At 26.3% G+C, this 19705-nt stretch overlaps 1 protein-coding gene across 6 annotated transcripts in view; it reads left to right on the plus strand.

Moving 5' to 3' along the window:
- The window catches only part of LOC132939981 (poly(rC)-binding protein 2), a 48486-nt gene that overhangs the window by 16040 nt on the left and 12741 nt on the right, over positions 1-19705 (plus strand). For all 6 annotated transcript variants that reach the window (XR_009664036.1, XM_061007436.1, XM_061007435.1 and 3 more), the window contains exons 3-6: positions 13232-13343; positions 17192-17248; positions 18324-18440; positions 19259-19525. Coding sequence is in view for 5 of the 6 variants with exons in the window: in XM_061007436.1 (XP_060863419.1) it covers positions 13278-13343; positions 17192-17248; positions 18324-18440; positions 19259-19525 (507 nt within the window). In the remaining variant the exon portion in view is untranslated. The remainder of the gene's footprint in view (positions 1-13231; positions 13344-17191; positions 17249-18323; positions 18441-19258; positions 19526-19705) is intronic.

Here is a 19705-nt window from a genome sequence, read left to right on the forward strand (position 1 = left end):
CGATTATTTTTAACCGTTTTAACTTTTAACTTTTTTGCTATAACGTTTTGCGAATGTGTTCTTGATATATCATAATGACATAGTGTGGCCTAGTGTACAAACTAACATTAAAGATATGCTTTTGACATGGACTAGTGACTAGGTACTACGAACTATTATTTATTGGCCGTTTGATATTTTACTATCAGGATAAATTATTTATACATATAATATATAATTGTTTTTATAACAATCATAACAATCAAATACTTATTTATGCATCACAAGATGATAAAATATTTTTACATTTGCATGCCCATAGATATTCAATTATTAAAAAGCGGGTAAGTGGGTGTCGCTCTCTTGTACAATAAGTGGTGGGACAATGTATAATGGATTGTATTGAACTTGAATTCAATGATACAATATATTCATTGTATAAGAAAAACGATTTTAAGCGGAGACGGTTTATCAGTCTGGATTTTTAAATTTTTATTATTTATTATAGCCTTTAAGTTGATTTAATATTGTAATATTATAATTTTTTATTCGTTGCTACGGTGATAAACAAATCGTTAGAAATTAAAATCCCATTTTAAACGGTTTTTCGTAATTTATCAGTAGTTATTCCCGTGGCATTAAATAATTATTGAGAAAATGGAAAAATAACCTCTCTAAAATACCATCTTGATCCAATTTGCTTAAAGATAAGGTACTATATGTTGAAATCCAAGCACTCTATCTGGTAGAAATTTTGTATACAGGATATAAAAAAAAAAATAAATAAACACCATTGTAAAACTACTAGCTTCCTCGCTCCGCTCAGAATCTAAAATATTCAAAATCATTAATAATACCTAAATACTAACAATACATTATTTAAAAAACTTACCAGAGGCAATACCTATATTTTTTATTTGGTGAAAGTTTACTGATTATAGTTTTTTAGGTAATCAATCTAATTAGATTTAAATTGTTAAAATATTTTTACTATGTAGGAATCGAACTTTGTAGGTATAATCTTTATTTCATTTTTATATATTAGTATTACATATATAATAAGTTTAAATCGTTTTAAATATTTTGCATAGTACCTACCTATCTAGTAGAATAGTATTATTTGGGAAATTAAATATTATGAACTAATAATACAATTTATAATTGTAAACATTGATGATATTTCAATGTTTGTATTTGAACAATCAATCACATTTATTTACATAGATTCAGTTATAAATTAATTATAATATTATAATATTATACATTAATTAATTATAATTCATATTGAAACATTTTGGTACAACTAACATATTTTAAAAACGTTGTGAATATTGTGATACATAAGATACTCATTAGGTAGCAATACAGAATACAGTTTGATTAAAACTTTTAAAAGCTTACTAAAGTAATTATTTTAAATTTGTCTTACGATAAGATAATTTGTAATAAATCAAACATGAATAGTTGCAATTAAACTAGTAGGTACTTAAAAATAAGTGCATCATCTTAAGATACTGTCTGATCAAATTTAATCAACAGTTATTATATACTTACATTGTATCATAAATTAATTTATGTTGCCAATAGTCTTAGTAAAAATAATATTTTCTTATTTAAGTTGATAATAAATTATATTATTAATTAATGAAGTACTGAAAATATATTTTTTTATTAAAATATGTTTGATCATATTATTATTATGTTTCATTCTTTTATCTTGTATGGATCAGATAAATGAATCAACAAATACAATTTTGTAAATAATCGAATGTAGAGTACTAAAGTATGAAACTATTTGATATATATTTATTAATTATGCACATTATGTTGTTCAATTGCTTGATATTAAGTTATTTAATTTTAATTAAAGACTATTGATGAATAATAATTTTTTAGTAAAAATACTGAAGGATTACATTTAAATGTTATAAGAATATTCAAATATACTCAAAATGTGATTTTCATAAAGGAAAAATGTAACAAATTTAATGTAATTTACTGTCATCATTCATAATGCAAAACGCTTTAAGTTCCATTCAAATTTAAAATGGAAAAGTTTTGTAAAAACATATTATATAGAAGACGAGAAATATAAGATTTATTTTATTAAACATTCTTCTTAAAAAAGGAGATATAAATAAAACAGAAAACATTCTAAAAACTATTTAAAAAACATTATATTTTCTATGAATATTTTGTACAGTACGAATGAGTTATGCAATATTATAGGTAATTTAAGTATTCTTAAGTGAAAAGTTTAGTTTGAAAAATATGATATTCTTTTGGTTTGATGTACGAGTAAATTTAGTTTGCTAATTATTCATATTTATTTAGCTAAAAACAATTATTTATATAGTAAAATATTTATCTAATTTTAACCATCAATATTTATTATTTACTGTTAACTGTTAAGTAGTTGTTTGTTTTGGAAAATAAATAGAATTCTTTGAATAACTATTGTACCTAATATATTTATTAAAACATAAAATCTATGAAACAGATTATTCTTTTTTGAGTTACAAGTTACAACATAAAAACTAAATACATTTTTTTAAAAATGGCTGTTACTTAAATATTCCCGTTTTCTCGCTGTTTTTTAATAGTTTTTCTCAATTATTAAGAAAAGTATTGATAATTCCCTACTTTTGTCTTCTCGTAGTTCGAACTAAATCAAATCTTCTTCCAGAAACCACATTCATCGTTGGAGAACGATAAAAATTTTCTACTTCTAACCGTGATGATGGACACAAAATAAAACTATAATTAAAAAAAAAACACACACACACATTATTGTAAAACTAATACGCACTCCTTCCTATACTCCGTTCAGAATCTAAAAATAATAATAACCTGTTTAATTTTATTTTGTAGGTGTACAAATTTAATATAGTGTACATTTTCTTTGTTTTTATTAATATTTTGTAAAAAGGTATGGTACATGATATTTTATATTAATCATAGTAGAAATTATAATGTTATATTATTAATGCATACATTTCATATAAGTATACATAAATAGATTAATTTTACTAAAATACAATGATGATAATATTATGTAGGATATAAAATAATATTAGGACCGTTATACAAACGTTTGCTTACTGAAAATATGGCACTGCTTAGTGCTTAATTATTATATTATGGTCCTAGGCCCTTCTAAACCTTTGCCTAACCTTTTTCTAAGAATGGTACGTTACAATGTAATTTGAATTCTTAGAATAGTCTGCAGAACCAAGGTTACGTAATTATAATGTTTTACTAAATTCAGTCTACACAGATTTTAGTTGCTTATGAGTTATGAGTTATAATTTATTATCATGATTAAACATATAATGTGTATATTATGTTTTAATTATAATCACAATTCATAAATAATTCAAGTTTAAATTGAAATGTATATTTTCCAACAATTCTATAACTTCTATCAATTACCGACTTTTGAGTACAACTATATTAAAAATAAATTATTATTTACAAAATTTAATATTGTAAATTAACAATTAGAATATAGTTTATCAAATTATAAAAATCTTCTCCTAGGATATATTTTTCCTACTTGATATTTTGTTTTGTTTTGAATTTTTCAAATCATATGAATTTATAATATATTCTGGTTTAATTAATATTGAACGGGACGAAACGGTTAAGAACAAATTTTACTCTCCATAAAGATTTGTAATAATTTGTTTAACATATTTTAATTAATGGTTAGCTTTTTTTATAAGTTTATTCTAAATGTCTAAAAATTGTATTTTGTGGCTAGATACTACATAAATATTAATCAGTATTAGTTATACTGTTAGTAAGTTTTAGTAGGACCTCAACTTAACCTCTTGTAGGTGTTTAATTTTTACTGTTTTTCCTTACTTAAAAAGAAAGGATAAAATTACTGAGGGGATCTAAATGGGAAAATATAAGGGAGAGTTTTATTTTTTGCACGGGAATCAAGTGTGTCTACTATAGGAGCTGGGGTTGTACCTACTCTCTAGAAACTATAAGAGACTCTAAAGAATAGTACTCGACATTTGTATGTATTTTGTTGTTTTGCTTACGCCGTGTTTTATGGAGATTTCCAAGTATTTTTTTATTTTTTTTTTTATTATTATCATTATTATATTTTTATGACAACTGTGTTGTGTAGCCTAAAATAATGATGTCATTATTCCTATGTCGTGTATAATTTTATGCATACTTAATACTTATACTAAAAATAATATTATACTGTAGGTACCTGCGCATCTCACACAAAATACTGCTCTAGATATCCAGATACAAACGTAATTTCGACAATTGACAAAATTACGAAATTCTGTTTTTAATTTTTCTTATATCAGTAATTATTATATATGATACGCTGACGACTTTATTATATTCAAACATCAAACTTCGTTAATAGCAATATTGCCTAACCTTAAGACGATAATATTAATTAATAGTTATATTATATTTTAGTGTGCTTACTACTTATTATTAACTTAACAAGTAGACACCTGACTCACGACGGTGATTGAGAAAACGGGAGAAGTGTGGACGCGTGGGGCTGATCGGAATTTTAAATTAGTTGTTAAAAATCATAACTATATTATGTCCCTGCGATGGCCATGAGATTTATAAAGTGAAAGGGCATAGATAAAATGGTGATATCAGTGTTGTATCAACATATGGATTTCAGATTGTCGATTATTTTTTTATTCCGATTATGTTACTTGTGATGGGTTTGTTTGTTTTTATAATATTAATCATATAATACATTTTAAGTAGATACATCATAGTTTCGGTTTAATTTGGCTTGGACCCATTTAATCTACTGTCAATCGAAACTTGCCATTTTTGGACACTGAGAGTTCGAATACCTTTTCACATTGTTTTGGACTATATCCAGATTGAGCTTAATCTAAGTTCAACAATAAGATCAATGATCAGATTTTATTTTCAACTCTATAGCTAAAATTAAATCGTTTAATGCCAAATTATATTTAACGTAGTTATTTAATAAAATGTAGTAATTTTAGAATTGAACCTTTCATATTTGAATTTTGGAAAATTGGATTATGACCATTTAACATAAACTCTTTTACCAACAATTTCAAAAGTATTAAAACATTCAACAGTATGGCCAAGTTACTTTCTGTAAATTTACCTACTTACTTAAAATAACCATGGGATATATTTCATAAAATATGTAAGCTAATAAAAATCCGTGACTAATACCTATATATTTAAAAAAAAGCTATTTCAGATAACATTATTCAATGCGTTGATCGTTCAAGTAGGTACTATTTTCTCGGGGTAATATACTAATATAGTGAGTTCGATATAAAACGAAGATCTATAAAATCGTTTTTTATAATTTAGTATCAAGTTATAAAATCAAGTTATAATTTGAGTTTCAATCAGGCGTGTATAAAATAAATAATAGATACAATCTATTTTAATACAAACACATTCTATAAAATTGTACATAACACATAATTACCTAAGAACTACCTATTTTTTGTTTACTTTAGTTTAATTTAGTTTAATCATATACCTGTTTACATTCTTACAACCCCGGCAATACGTTTAATAATATCGAATTAGAGGCAGTAGCTCTGCTGTATAGTCTGTTTCAACTTTCAAGTACCTTGTAATTGATTAAATCATTGTATATAATATATGTGTTAATTTTGAATCCAATGAAAATCATTCCAATATAAAACGTTTAAAATGAAACTGAGTGTTATTTGTGAGCCTCAAATTATAGGTACATTTTATAATTTAATTACATTAAATACTACTTTACCTATTAAATTAATACAAGGTTCCTAATTAGTTATTATTGCAGAAATTAAAAATATAAAAATATATGAGACAGTGTTTTACCTGCATCAGCGTTTAAATTTTTGATTAAATTCGCACGTAAATATATAAATTAATTTATTGTTCAAAATCCTAAAAATTTTTATTTTAATACGTAGGTAATACATGGAAATTTAATACATTGTTTCTACTAGAAATTAGATAATATACATCTAAAATCTTACTGCGGCGGAGTCATGAAAAAAAAAACTGTCTGTAAGCAGGTCACATTAATTTTTATAAGCGTTTATAGTTTAAATGATGACATTTGATAATCAATCGTAAAATTATAACGATTTTAGCTATTTTGCTGTAATATTGAAACATTTTTTCATTACTACAGGCATAATAATTTACTATACAGAATAAAACAATAATCAGACTAATATTTTAATCGTTTTTCGCATGTAATGATTTACATCATTGAATTGTTATAATTTAACACCCATTACAATGATCAACCACCAGTAATCAGTATACAGATATACACTAAACCTACACTGTACAGCCAGAGTTGTACGAAGGTTTATCAGCTACATCACTCCTGGTAATTTAACATGTTTTCGCCCTTGCACATTTTTTAACCCCACAACCACACACACACACATACATATGAAAGATTTAAATATAAATTACAAGCTGACCCTGTGCACTTCGTTGCCCTTAAAAAATGACAACCCTTTAAAAAATTGTGATTGTTCAAATCCTTTTGGATGTAACTCGCAGCAGTAAGTGCAATTCAGCCATACTGGCAGACAATCTGACTACGTCGGATCGCGGACAAAGTGCGACAGCATATCAAGTAGATAATATGTATATCTAATATATAAAAATGTCGAGCCACAGTGTTTGTTATTGAACTCCTCAGAAACGGCTTGGCCGAAACTAAATAATGTTCTAATTATTAATAGTTGTATAAATCTCTAATGAAATAGATCAAGTATGATAAAGAAAATAGGAATAAACATTTATCAGACTTAAATACTTAATGTAATACTTTCGGTTACCAATTGTTTCCCATGAATTTTTTTGAGTGAACTGTTAATTAAGAGCTATATAATATTTTTATATTTTATTTTTTATTTTTTCAAAATATATTATGTTGGTGTGTAGAAAATATTTAGATGAAGCTTATGCTGTTTATACAGTCCTTGGTACTGAGTTAGAAGCACCAAATTTTACTTGTTGTAGTATGTTTTAATTATGAGGAAAAGAGTCAACACCATCTTCCTCTTTTGTTTAACATAACCACAAATCAGTGGAAAACTATACCAATAATTATACCACTAAATAGTTATGGTGAAACTTATTTACGATGATGGTTTGAGTCAAAAATATGACCGGATTTAAGAAAATATTGAGAATTACTCTTAATCCCACCAAGATTAAATATGTGACCATCATTGTGTTTGGCTCTTTTTTCGGCACATTTATTCGACTCTTTCAGCAAGCTCATATCGATCATAGTCTTGCTCCCGTTGCAATTCACGATTGAATGCATCATATTCAAACATGACTCATGAGTAGCTGAGAGAATGGTCAAACGACCAATGTTGGCATTGTCTCCTTCAGTGGCGATGGCGTCACGCAAGTAGATGTACTCGTCTGATCGTAACTTCGACTGATTGAAACGAATGAGATTGAGACGCTCCACTAATATTCAAATTAAAAAAAAAATAATAATAAATATTATTCTCAACTCCTATAACCGATAGCAACCATTAATAAACAAAAATTTCTATCGTAAATCTCATAATTCCTGTTTGAGCACCTACCGGGGGTGATCAATTCCCTTTTCAAATTAGCCTATGACACTCACGAAGAATGTGGCTTTCTATTGATGAAAGAATTTTCGAAATCGGTTCAGTAGTTCCAGAGATTACCCTCAACAACGGTAACTAACAACTTCTCTTTATATAATATAGATTTATTTTTATAGAAGTAACATACATTTACATAATGATCAATAACTGTTTTTAATAAAATATATGGTATAACAACATAGTTATAATCTTATGGATTTATTACATTTTCTATAAACACAGTATAAAATCGTCATTTGTTTTGGTTTCTGGAAATATTTGTCTAAGCTAATTTTGTACTAAATATACAAACATTTACTATTTTATAAGACTAAATAATAAATTACATAAAAATCCATAAATATTGAAAAAAAATAAAATATTTAAAAAAAAACGTTATATATTAACTTTTATTGAACTCTACTTTAACTGATTGATATTTTTCTTACTAACCATTAATATAATTAAATTAAATAAGAAATACTTATATTTTTATTATGAAATAAATTTACATTTTCAATATGCTAAAATATTTTTTAGTAAATAAAAATTGATTGAATTTTGATTTGAAAAGGTTGAATTTATCATTTATGTTTAATAAATGGCTTTTATTAAGGCTTGAATATCAAAATATCATATCACTGTCTAGCCAGTTGTCCATATTACTCTACTGATAAATATCTGACCTTTGCTTATTAAACATACCTAGCTGTAGGTATAAAATAAATAAATAAATAAATAAAATAAAATAGGTAGATACTTATGTGAACATAATTTAGACTAATATTATTTCTTTTTACTTAACTTTAAACAAGATGTAGGTATATAATTTTTATTTAATGTTTTTTTTAATGTGTTAATAAACTAAATGTTATTAGGTACCTACATTATTTAGATTCAAATTTGATCGATAAAAAGTAAATATCAACAAATGGTGAACTTCTTGTATATTGATATTATGTACATTCTTACAAATAATTATTTTGTATTAAAACCTAGGTTATAAGCTTACAACTTTTATAAAAAATAGAGTTAAGTAAACTAATTTAATTTTGTATAATTATAATATTAAACAACTCAACGTTGAATTTCTAGAAGTGCTTACTTTCATGAATTTATACAAAATTACTAAATATTGAAATACGAGTATCTACTTACTCATAAATATTAATATATTAACGGAAGTCTTTAAATAAGAAATTTTTAATCCTATTTTTAACTTCAATATGCACCTATTATTTAATAATAATATAAATTAATTTTCAAAACTACTATGTTGACGTGCAGGGTGCTGAGGTGGTGGTATAGCAGCAGTATAAACTTTAAATAAAAAAAGACATTAATGGCTACTAACAGCTCTTATTAGTATCACTTTGGCAGTCTGGCGTAATATTATAACAACGTCATATTATTTTGTAAACACTTTTAAATTGTAATATGTATAAGGTAACTATTTTTCGGATATTCTAAATAAAATATGTATTATTAATAATTACATAGGTATATTTTATTCTGACTTTTGCGCCCATTTTTTCATTGCGCTCTGTAGGCCTTGGCAGAGTGAATTCCTTGGGTTTATTTCTTTAAAAAAAAAAAATAGTTTATTAATATTACTATAGAAATAATTTATTCCTGAAATTTCATCCAAACTCAAAATGTTAACTTCTAACAATAATAAAATAATAGGTGTCTTTTTTCGATATTTCTTAGTTGTACTTTGTAAAATATTTTAATATTTTAATTTTTACTTTCAAAAAAATTGTTTTTTCAATTCATCCCACGCTTTTGTTAATTACTCGATCAGTTATAAAAAAAACTAAAGCACCTATTTATTTTTTTTATTGAATTAATTTCTATATTACTTATATAGTTAGTTACAAGACCATTTTTCCTGAACTATCCACCAAATTGATTGTTGAAGATGAAATATAAAACGAGAATGAATAGCAAATGGAAACACTTCACTTAAATACATTGACAGTTATAATCTTCAGAGCTGAAATTAAGCTGAAATTAAGCTAATTTTGTTGAGTAAATTTACTTAAGTGTAAAAAAAAAGTTGAGCATATAATAAATCTTAATCTCGACCTGTAGTTTATGCATATACTAAAGGCACGACTATCTTCTCATCACTTTCTCTTTTAATGGAACTGTGAACTACAAAAACTTGATTAATTGATTCTGAACATGGTTTGAATCATGACGGGCCCGTATAACTCAATAGGTACTTAAGTCTACCAGCTTTATTCAAATATTGACAATTTTTACTTTAGAAAAGAAGATAATATAATTATCTTTCCCGTTAGATTTCTTACAATTTCTTCATTTAAAGATAATTGAAACCATGATAACTAACAATTTATTCATTCATTAAAAACTATGGTTATTGCGGTATCAATTATTTTTAAATGAAGAAACTGTAAGAAAACAAGACGTTGTCTCCAAATATTAAATTTGGCTGTAGATGATCTGGATCCTTCCATTCCCACTTAACTATAGTTTTAATTACAACTTTAGAAAGCTGCGATACTATTCAGTAGCAATATCAATAGCTTTATGATATAATGGAGTATTTTTTACTTCCATCTTAATGATTTAAGTCATTTTATATTTGCTGTTAGTAGAAATTTGAAATTTTCCACCATTAGGTAGGTACTTATATTATTTGTATCAATGCATAGTAACATTGGGTATTGATTTATACGCGATTTTTTGGTAATAATTAGTTTAACCTACCAAAGATAGAAATTACTAATGGTATAGTAAATTAATAATAGCTAGGGATCCTTAAAAATGGTGTCTAATTTAACGGTTTCCTTTATTCAAAATTGATTTTTTATAAGTACGATTATTCATCGTTGAATTCAAACTTAATACATCCATTACAGTGATTACTTAATGACCAGGGGCTTCTACTATGCAGGTACCTACATAAGATATTTGCCGGTTTTTTGAATAGACATTTTAACATAAATTATTATTATGATTCTTCACCTGAATCGCTTTTATAAATGTCAACATTTTATATAACTTTTAAAATAATAATAATTATCGTCCATCAAAATCTGTCGTGGGACCTGCAAATATAACCTAAATTATAGATGTACCAAAGAGTGTTCAAATAAATCTAAATATTACAAAAAACCAGATAACTCGCTATGACGCTCTTTGGTATAAATAATAGATTTCTACTTTCGAGTGAACCTCACCATTGAGTAAGTTACTGTAATTTATATATTAAACTCGAATTCAATGATAAATCACTGTATACGAAAAACAATTCTGAATGGAGATGGGTTATCAGCATCCATTTGAAAGGATATTTTATAATATATTTATACTACTATTACCTATAGGTAGTTTATTTTTCATTAGTAGATAATCGCTCGGTTGGAATTAACTAATTAACATTCATTATATTATTAGTTATGATAATATTATAATATATTATTGTTATTAACTTAAGGTAGGTAGATAGGTGTTGTAGAATTGTAAATAGGTTCGAAGTATAAACAGATTACCATTAGACAAAATATTTTAAAAATGTCATTGTGCGTAGAAAATAATGGCATACGTAGTACGTACCTAATGGCGAAACGTTTCAAATCTCTACGGTTAATAATTTTTGAATTACAAAAACAAATAACTAAAATGGATTGAAAAAAACTTATCTTAAATTTAAATAACCAATAGGTTTCGTCAAAATTTGAACTTGAAACGTATGATTTTATAGATATTATTAAATTAATTTAAGACAATTTTAAGACGAACGTTGTATTACATTTTAGATTCTGAGCGGAGCGAGGAAACTAGAGGTTTTACAATGGTGTTTAATTTTTTTTTTTTTATATCCTGTATAAAATTTCTACCAGATTTCAACATATAGTACCTTATCTTTTAGTAAATTGGATCAAGATGGTACTTTAAAAAGGTCATTTTTTTATTTTCTCAATAGTTATTTAATGCCACGGGAATAACTACTGACAAATTACAAAAAACCGTTTAAAATGGAATTTTAATTTCTAACGATTTGTTTATCACCATAGCAACGAATAAAAAACTATAATATTATAATATTAAATCAACTTAAAGGCTATAATAAACAATAAAAATTTAAAAAATCCAGACTGATTAACCGTCTCCGCTTAGAATCGTTTTTCTTATACAATGATATTATATCATTGAATTCAAGTTTAATACAATCCATTATACATTGTCCCACTTACTGTACAGCAAAGCGACATCCACTTACCCGTTTTTTTAAGTATTAGGTATTAAAAATTGTTTATATAAATTGCACGAATGAATTTGTAATGAAAATTTAAAGTTTACGGTTTTTGCTTTTTGAATTATAGCAAAAAAAACAATATCGAGGTGAACCTTCCCTGACCTCCTATTTACACTCAAGGTAATAAATAAGCGAGTTATCTGTTGATTTTTGCTGGATAAATCACATAATGTTTCCAATGATAAATTGTAAAAAAAAAAAATAATATACATACTTAATTTATCATACACTCAATGTCTAATCAATCTTGCAGTCTAGTGTGAACCATTTTTCACGGTGTTTGTATATTTTATTTGACTGGCAATTTATAAAGAGTAAAGAGCACGCTTTATTATTAACGCATCGAGTGTTATATTGTATAGTTTCCAATTGTTTTTCGGACTTCAAGCAAACAACGTTCAATTTTATTAATTCTTTCAGATTCGTGAAATGTGTAGGTATAGGAAACACCAAAATACAAAAAAACTAGTATAGAATATACGGTTTTAGATTAAATGTTCCTATAGTAATCTATGTGCGAGTGTGCAGGTGTCTATGTTTCAGGTTGTGAATGTGTACTTATATGTAGGTGTGATATTTAAATAAATATATTAAGTAGGTATTAAGTACTTATTAATCTGATCCTGACTCATATAATATAATATAATATAATATAATATATGTGTGTGTTTTCGGAAAAATACTTAAATGCAACTAAACGCCAATAGCACGCGTCTGTGAGATCCTTTATGGAAATTGGCATTGTTGTATTATTCATTAATCATTTTATTGAAACAAGAGCAGAAAAGAATTTGTTTTTTGGCTCTTTCTGATTCACAGTTATATTATATTCAATGCTATTAAAAAGTATATTATCTTGAATTCGTGTATCAAGGTCCTATACTTTTAAGTATCGTTTCATTGAAATGTAATTTTCACCTTATACAAATATTTTATGTAGAACTACACCTAATATATATTTATGAAATCAGCATGACAGTTAGTTTTAATTTTACTTGGAGAGTATCTTAATTCTTAATCATCATTATTTTTTCCAATTATACCTACTCCTCGTATATTATCATTTACATATAGTTTCCTTAATTAAGGATACTGTATAGTGTATTATATAATATATATTATATATATAATAGCTGTTTATTTATAGTGTAATATTCTGGGGATACAATTTTTAATACCGTTTAATTCTGTTAGAAAATAGGTATCTGTGTAATTTTGAATAACTTATAACATAATATGATAATATATATACAAAGCAATTATTGTTTAATTAACACGCGCTGTTAATTAATATTGTACTATAATAATATTTTATTTTTTACAGTAACTCGAATAATCAAGGATTACAGGGATTTAAACGAAAGGACCAAATGGACGCCAAATCGAAAGATGACTCCAATATCAGCCTCACACTTCGGCTAATAATGCAAGGAAAGGTAAATATTATATTTTGAATTTGTCTTAATTATACATAATATTATTTACTATTTTTAAACAACTATGTGTAGTATAAAAATAACCTGGGTAAAGAATAATTCAATAATGAATATAAAATGTAATAATTAATATTGTAATTTTCGATTTCACCTTCCCCTCTTGGACTTGAAGCCTTAAAAAGAATGTAGTAAATAATCCGTTTAGCGTTATTATTACTTCTACTATTCTAAATAGTTTCATAAGTGAAACCATATTACACTTGTATGTGTTATATTATGTATGTATACATTTAGGTAAATATATAGGTAATGTTATATACAAGGTGATTGAGTGTCTGCTCGTATTTTTTCGAAAAGTTAAAAAAGTTACAACAGGGGTAGGAAGGTATTTCATGTATCCGAATAATGTTGGTCCACTACTCCCCTCATCAAAAATTTTAATTTAAATACTTAAACAAATATAGGTATAATTTAATTATTAACCAATCATTCAAAATTCGTTTTTAATGTATTGAAGTACCTATTCTGAAAATATTCTGCTTTGGAATATGAAATGAAAAATGTATGTTTTTATACTTCAAAAAAGTAAAAAATGAAATAACGATAATGATAAAAATTGTTGTTTTGCAATTACATAGCATTATGTAAGAATGAAATTTTCGGAGTGGAGTCACCGGTTTCAGATATAATTTTTACGTGACGCTACAATAATAATAAACTTATAACTATTGACGTTATGTATATTGTATATCCTGCATAAGTTATTATGCAAATTTACTTCCTTTTAGTGCGATCTACTATTAATATTTTTGTAATCAACTCATTCGATGAATTCAGTTAGAAATTATATTAATATAATCGTTATAGGTATACAACGATTTGGATTTTTTTGTAATATAACGTTAAAACCACTAGGGAGTGTCTAAAAAGGGAGTATAAAATTGTATGATAACATTCTACGGCCGTCTTGTCAAGCAACCCATTCTAATATTACTAATTATATTATACACAACCATGGACAATAGGTTTACACGTCTTAAATTGTTCCCCTGACACCTTATACATATTAATACGTACTATGGTAGTATTATACAAACATATTATATTACTATACTGTACTATATGTCTATATAGTATTTACATGTGGAAATCAGAAAAACAACTTACACGTTTATCATAGTAAATGAAACTTGTATTTAAGTGTTAAGGCATATACTGCAAGTATGAATGGTTCCATCGATAAATTTTTTTTCATTTTTATGAATACAAAGTTTCATACTATAGAAAACAAAACAAATAATCACAAAACCTGGGAATAGTTCTTCTGCTGTATTTTAGGTTTTTAGTAGGTCATGAATACGTACATCGTCATTGAGTAGTTATGTTCAATTTATATTAAATTTGATTCTATGAAAAAATATTGTGAAGAAAAAATTTATTTGAGTGGAAAAAGATTTTTCAGAATCTATTTTCTAAGGATATTTAAATTTATTTATCTTAATATAACTAATCAATTTTTAAAATTATATCATATCTAAAATATTTTCCTTATATATACCAACTTATAAATATTTAGGGAAAATGTCAAGTAATTTAAAATCTGGTATTGAGTAAATATTCCCATTTTTTCTTTAGTTTTTTTCCAATTATTTTTAAAAGTATACTTAGAGTATACCGGGAATTTTTTATTTTTGATTCTCTGAAAGTACCAACTAGAACTACTTTTATAGATTTATGAAAACTATTTTAAAAAGTCTTATAACCCTACTATATTTTTTATTTGATTATAATGGAAGCGATCGACTACCAAATTTAAATCAAACAATATAGCATTTCAGTTCCTATACCTACCTACTATTCATTAAAGTATAATAACAATTATGATGAAACTCTTTTTCTAGGGAATAAAACGCTAGTTTAGAACTTTAAAAAATAGATGATTGTGAAAAAAGATTCTATATTGAATCTCCAAGGGATATAAGGTAAACATTGTACACAAATACGCTAAAGTTTTACTTATCCATAAAAAAACGTCAAAGTTTGATTAAAGTCAAACATGTAATAATTCCTCCTTATATCAACGGAAAAGTTTATATATTTTTTCTGTAAATCAAAGTATAGTATTTTTTTCTTAGCCATACAAACATTAAATTCTCATTTTAGCTTTTCTATTCCAATTCAGTTAGAATAGACTTCCTTAATTTCCCTACCATAATATCCGTATAAGTTAAACATCACGAATTAAACAGAAATAATAAATGGTAAATCTGATTGAATTGTATTATTATATGCTCCCAGAGTCCCAGGTAAGCATGTAGGCTGCCACATTACAAATTGTGTTTTACCTAAGGGATATCTTATCGGTATAACATCCTTTAACCACTTAACACTAGTATAAACTAAAATACACACATCTATTACAGTCCACCCCTAAGGCTTTAATATTATTTTTCTACTTTTAAAATGATATATGATGGTAAAATTGTCCTTTTATACTTTTAGTCTTCACGTCATTCTATATATTTGGTACGGCCCGGCCAGTAATATACACGACTTTTTTTTTTTTTTTGAGGGGGGACAATGGATTAATGATGAACAAAATCAGATTTATGATATAGAGATAGTTAGGTCCCCCACTGATAACACTATTGTAAATTATAGTAACAATTTGTATATTTACTCATATATGTCTGAAAGTTCAAATTTAAATGATTCACAACTTTACAAACAATTACACCTTGTTGCAGGGCTTGCATTTGAAAAAAAAAAATCCGTTTTATGTTACTTACAATTAAAACGTTACACAATTTTTGCGTTTATCGTTATTTAGAATTAAAACGTTATACAAGTCTTGCGTTTATCGTTATTTAGAACTAAAACGTTGTACAAGTTTTGCGTTTATCGTTATTTAAAATAGTGTTATACACTTATACTGAGTTATACGTACTAAATTTAAAAATAATAACTAATTTAGGTAGATAATAGCCCGGATACGGTATATAGTATAATCAATTCTTAGATTCTTAGATTGTTTGCATGAAATAAATGTTTCTTACGAAACCAATAGATCTTTTAAATAAATAAATTTTAAAATATTTCGTTTTGCGTTATTTTTTATTTAATGATATTCTATAAATTACGTTTTGAGTCATGTTTTGTTTAATGATATATAATATATTTTGTAAATCGTCATGTTTTATTTTTCAGTATTTTTCGGTATTTAATTATTTTTTATTATCGCTTTCCGTTATAATTACGTTTTCAATCGTTTTTTATCAAATATTATAACGTATTATAACGTTTACAAGCCCGGCTTTATTGAATTAAACATCTGTTTGACGTTTAAAAACACTTTAGTACCTTAATCTCTAAAAAAATGTACATAAATAATTAATAACTTCTGTTAATAAGGTGATAGAACTCTTTGGATGGCCTGCCTTTCTGTTATTTACACTCTATCCCACTCTCTCTCTTTCTCCCTAGTCCCTCTCTATTCTTATATGTATTAGTCTTACTATTTATAAACCTATTTATATTGTTATGTATATATATTTTTATCAAATGTTTATATTATGCTTTGGCATTGATCATAAGTATACACTATATACAGTTTAAAAAAATATAATTGATCATTTATATTGTCAAAGTTACCACGTTGGCATCAAACTCCGGTTTATTTCAATTACCAATGATTGTTATAATCCAATTGATGTTTTTTACTTGGAGATTGGATTGTGAAGTTATGTTACATACTTACATGTTAACCTAATAAAAATATTTGTATCAAACATATAAGAAACTATACTTATATTCGTTTTAAATTGTAATGCAATTTTTTTTTTTTACAGGAAGTTGGTAGTATAATAGGGAAAAAAGGAGAGATTGTCAAGCGGTTCAGAGAAGAGGTATGTATACAATTTATTTAGCAATATTCTTACCCATGCGTCAGATTAATACGGACCATCCTGGAGGATATTAATCACGGGGTGATTTAGAAATGGGGTAGGATTGAGTCCAGAAAGGTCTCGGAGAATAGTAAAATTATACATTGTGCGAGAAACATTTCCGACAGTTTTATCCTTAGAGAGAAGTATAAATTTCTTTTATGTTGATCGAACTTGACATTTTTCGACTGATGAATCTTAACGAATTACTTAGATACACACTTGAAGATTAATCACAGTTAAAAACAATAAACTTAAAGTAAGCACAAGTACAATGAAACTTTTTTTTTAAATAGTTATAATTAAGAAAACACAGTGAAAATGTACGTCTTTTTTAAAATTAATAATTCATTAGATACCTATTTAATTATATAATATAATAAAATTAGATAATACTATGAATTTTGCTTAAGTCGTACTCTGCACATAATATTCCTAAGTTATTATCTAAACTAATGAATCATGATTATATTTATACAGTCATACACTTATACAATATAAGCTTGTACCGTGACGAGTAAGGAGTATGAGTGTCTGATGGCCAATATTTGGTATCCATCGTTAATATATATACCAGACATGGGCGTACTCATAGAAGAGAGGTTTCCTAAGAACGCCACTGATACCAAATTCCTATATATTTAATATAATATTATAGTTATTATTATTGATTGTTTTGGTCAACATTGTATTACATATTATATTTTTTTTAATGTGGGTTATTAATTTTAAGTTAATAATATATCTGTAAAATGTTTACCTAGTACCTAGTATTTTAAAATTAGTTTAATAGTTAGTTTAACAACGCTTAATTGTGTAGGTACTTGCATTTATTTATTTAAGATGTTGACATTTTAATATTCTCAAAATACTTTATAATTCCACCGTTCTACCCCCCCCCCCCCCCCCCCCCCACACACACACACACACACAGTAAAAAGAAGTATTTCAATATTAATTATATAAAGAAAAAAAAATAACTGTTGTTTGTTAATTGTTATCGTATCACAGTGTTTATAATTTAATTTTTTCACAGTCTGGTGCCAAAATCAATATATCTGATGGCTCTTGTCCTGAAAGAATAGTGACCATATCAGGATCTACTGAAGCCATTTACAAAGCATTTTCTTTAATATGCACAAAAGTTGAAGAGGTAAGTTTTTCGGCGTACTTAATGCTTGCTTGAATATATTTACTTGTATTAAAAGGCATTTGATATAATATGATCATTGACCATACTTTGTACATTTTAATATTAATCATTATTAATTAATGTTATAAATATTAAAGATAATGTAAAATTAGGTTGTAATAAAAAAAAAGTTAAGTTATTTAATTATTAAATAGTGTTCATTTCATATTTTAGTTATATTATTATTCTTAAATATTTCTATTTTTATTTATTTTAGTTTCTTTTTTTTTTTTTTTTTTTTTATTGGGTAACCCGCGGCAACATAGGCCATTGGGTGTGGGGAGGGCACTGTAGGTTTTATATTGGGTAGGTTGGTAGGTTGGGTAGGTTGGTACACGTGTGTGTTGTGTTTGGCAGAATTTCTAATGGGGCACCCGTAGGTTTCTGCCGTGCCCCGGGGTGGGGGGATGGCGGCACTTGTTTCTCCGGACACCGTGACTTGCACGGAGAAAAATGCCGCCCAGTGGTCGAGGATCGAACTCGGACCGGCTGTGCCGAATCCGTCGCGTTAGACCGCTCGGCCACCTCGTCCCCCCTATTTTAGTTTCATTAGGTAATCAAAATAATAATTACAATTATTTATATCAAAATAGGTAGGTCTAGTTTTTCTATAAAATTAAATTGTTGTATATAATAAGTACACTTAACATACTATCTCCAAAATAAATTAGTTACTCAAATTGAAATATAAACTATTTTTTTTAAAGTTGAAAATATTAAACCTATTATAATAAATTTAAAATTTCATAAAATCAATATAAATACATTTTTTACTATAGTTCATTGAAATGCAAAATGGAAAAACTGGAGCAACAGCGATCGGAAAATGTGGTATGACCCTTCGGTTGATTGTTCCAGCATCACAGTGTGGTTCTTTAATTGGGAAGGGTGGTAATAAAATCAAAGAAATTAGAGAAGCTACTGGAGCACAGATACAAGTGGCTTCTGATGTGCTTCCTCAATCTACAGAAAGAGCAGTAACATTAACTGGTACGAGGGACTCAATAACGCAGTGTATATTTCACATTTGTGCTGTTATGGTGGAAGTAAGTATACTAACAAATTCTATAACTACTAAAACAATTCTATATTTAGTTTTATACACAATGGTCAATGAGTATTATTATTATAATAAATCATAACATATCATGACAGATATTGTTTATATGATCATCAATTTTAAAGTACAAAACCAATATAGTTGATAGGAAAAAAATGTGTATTAT

This window comes from Metopolophium dirhodum, chromosome 2 (genome assembly GCF_019925205.1).
Source record: "Metopolophium dirhodum isolate CAU chromosome 2, ASM1992520v1, whole genome shotgun sequence".
Classification (NCBI taxonomy): Eukaryota; Metazoa; Arthropoda; class Insecta; order Hemiptera; family Aphididae; genus Metopolophium; species Metopolophium dirhodum.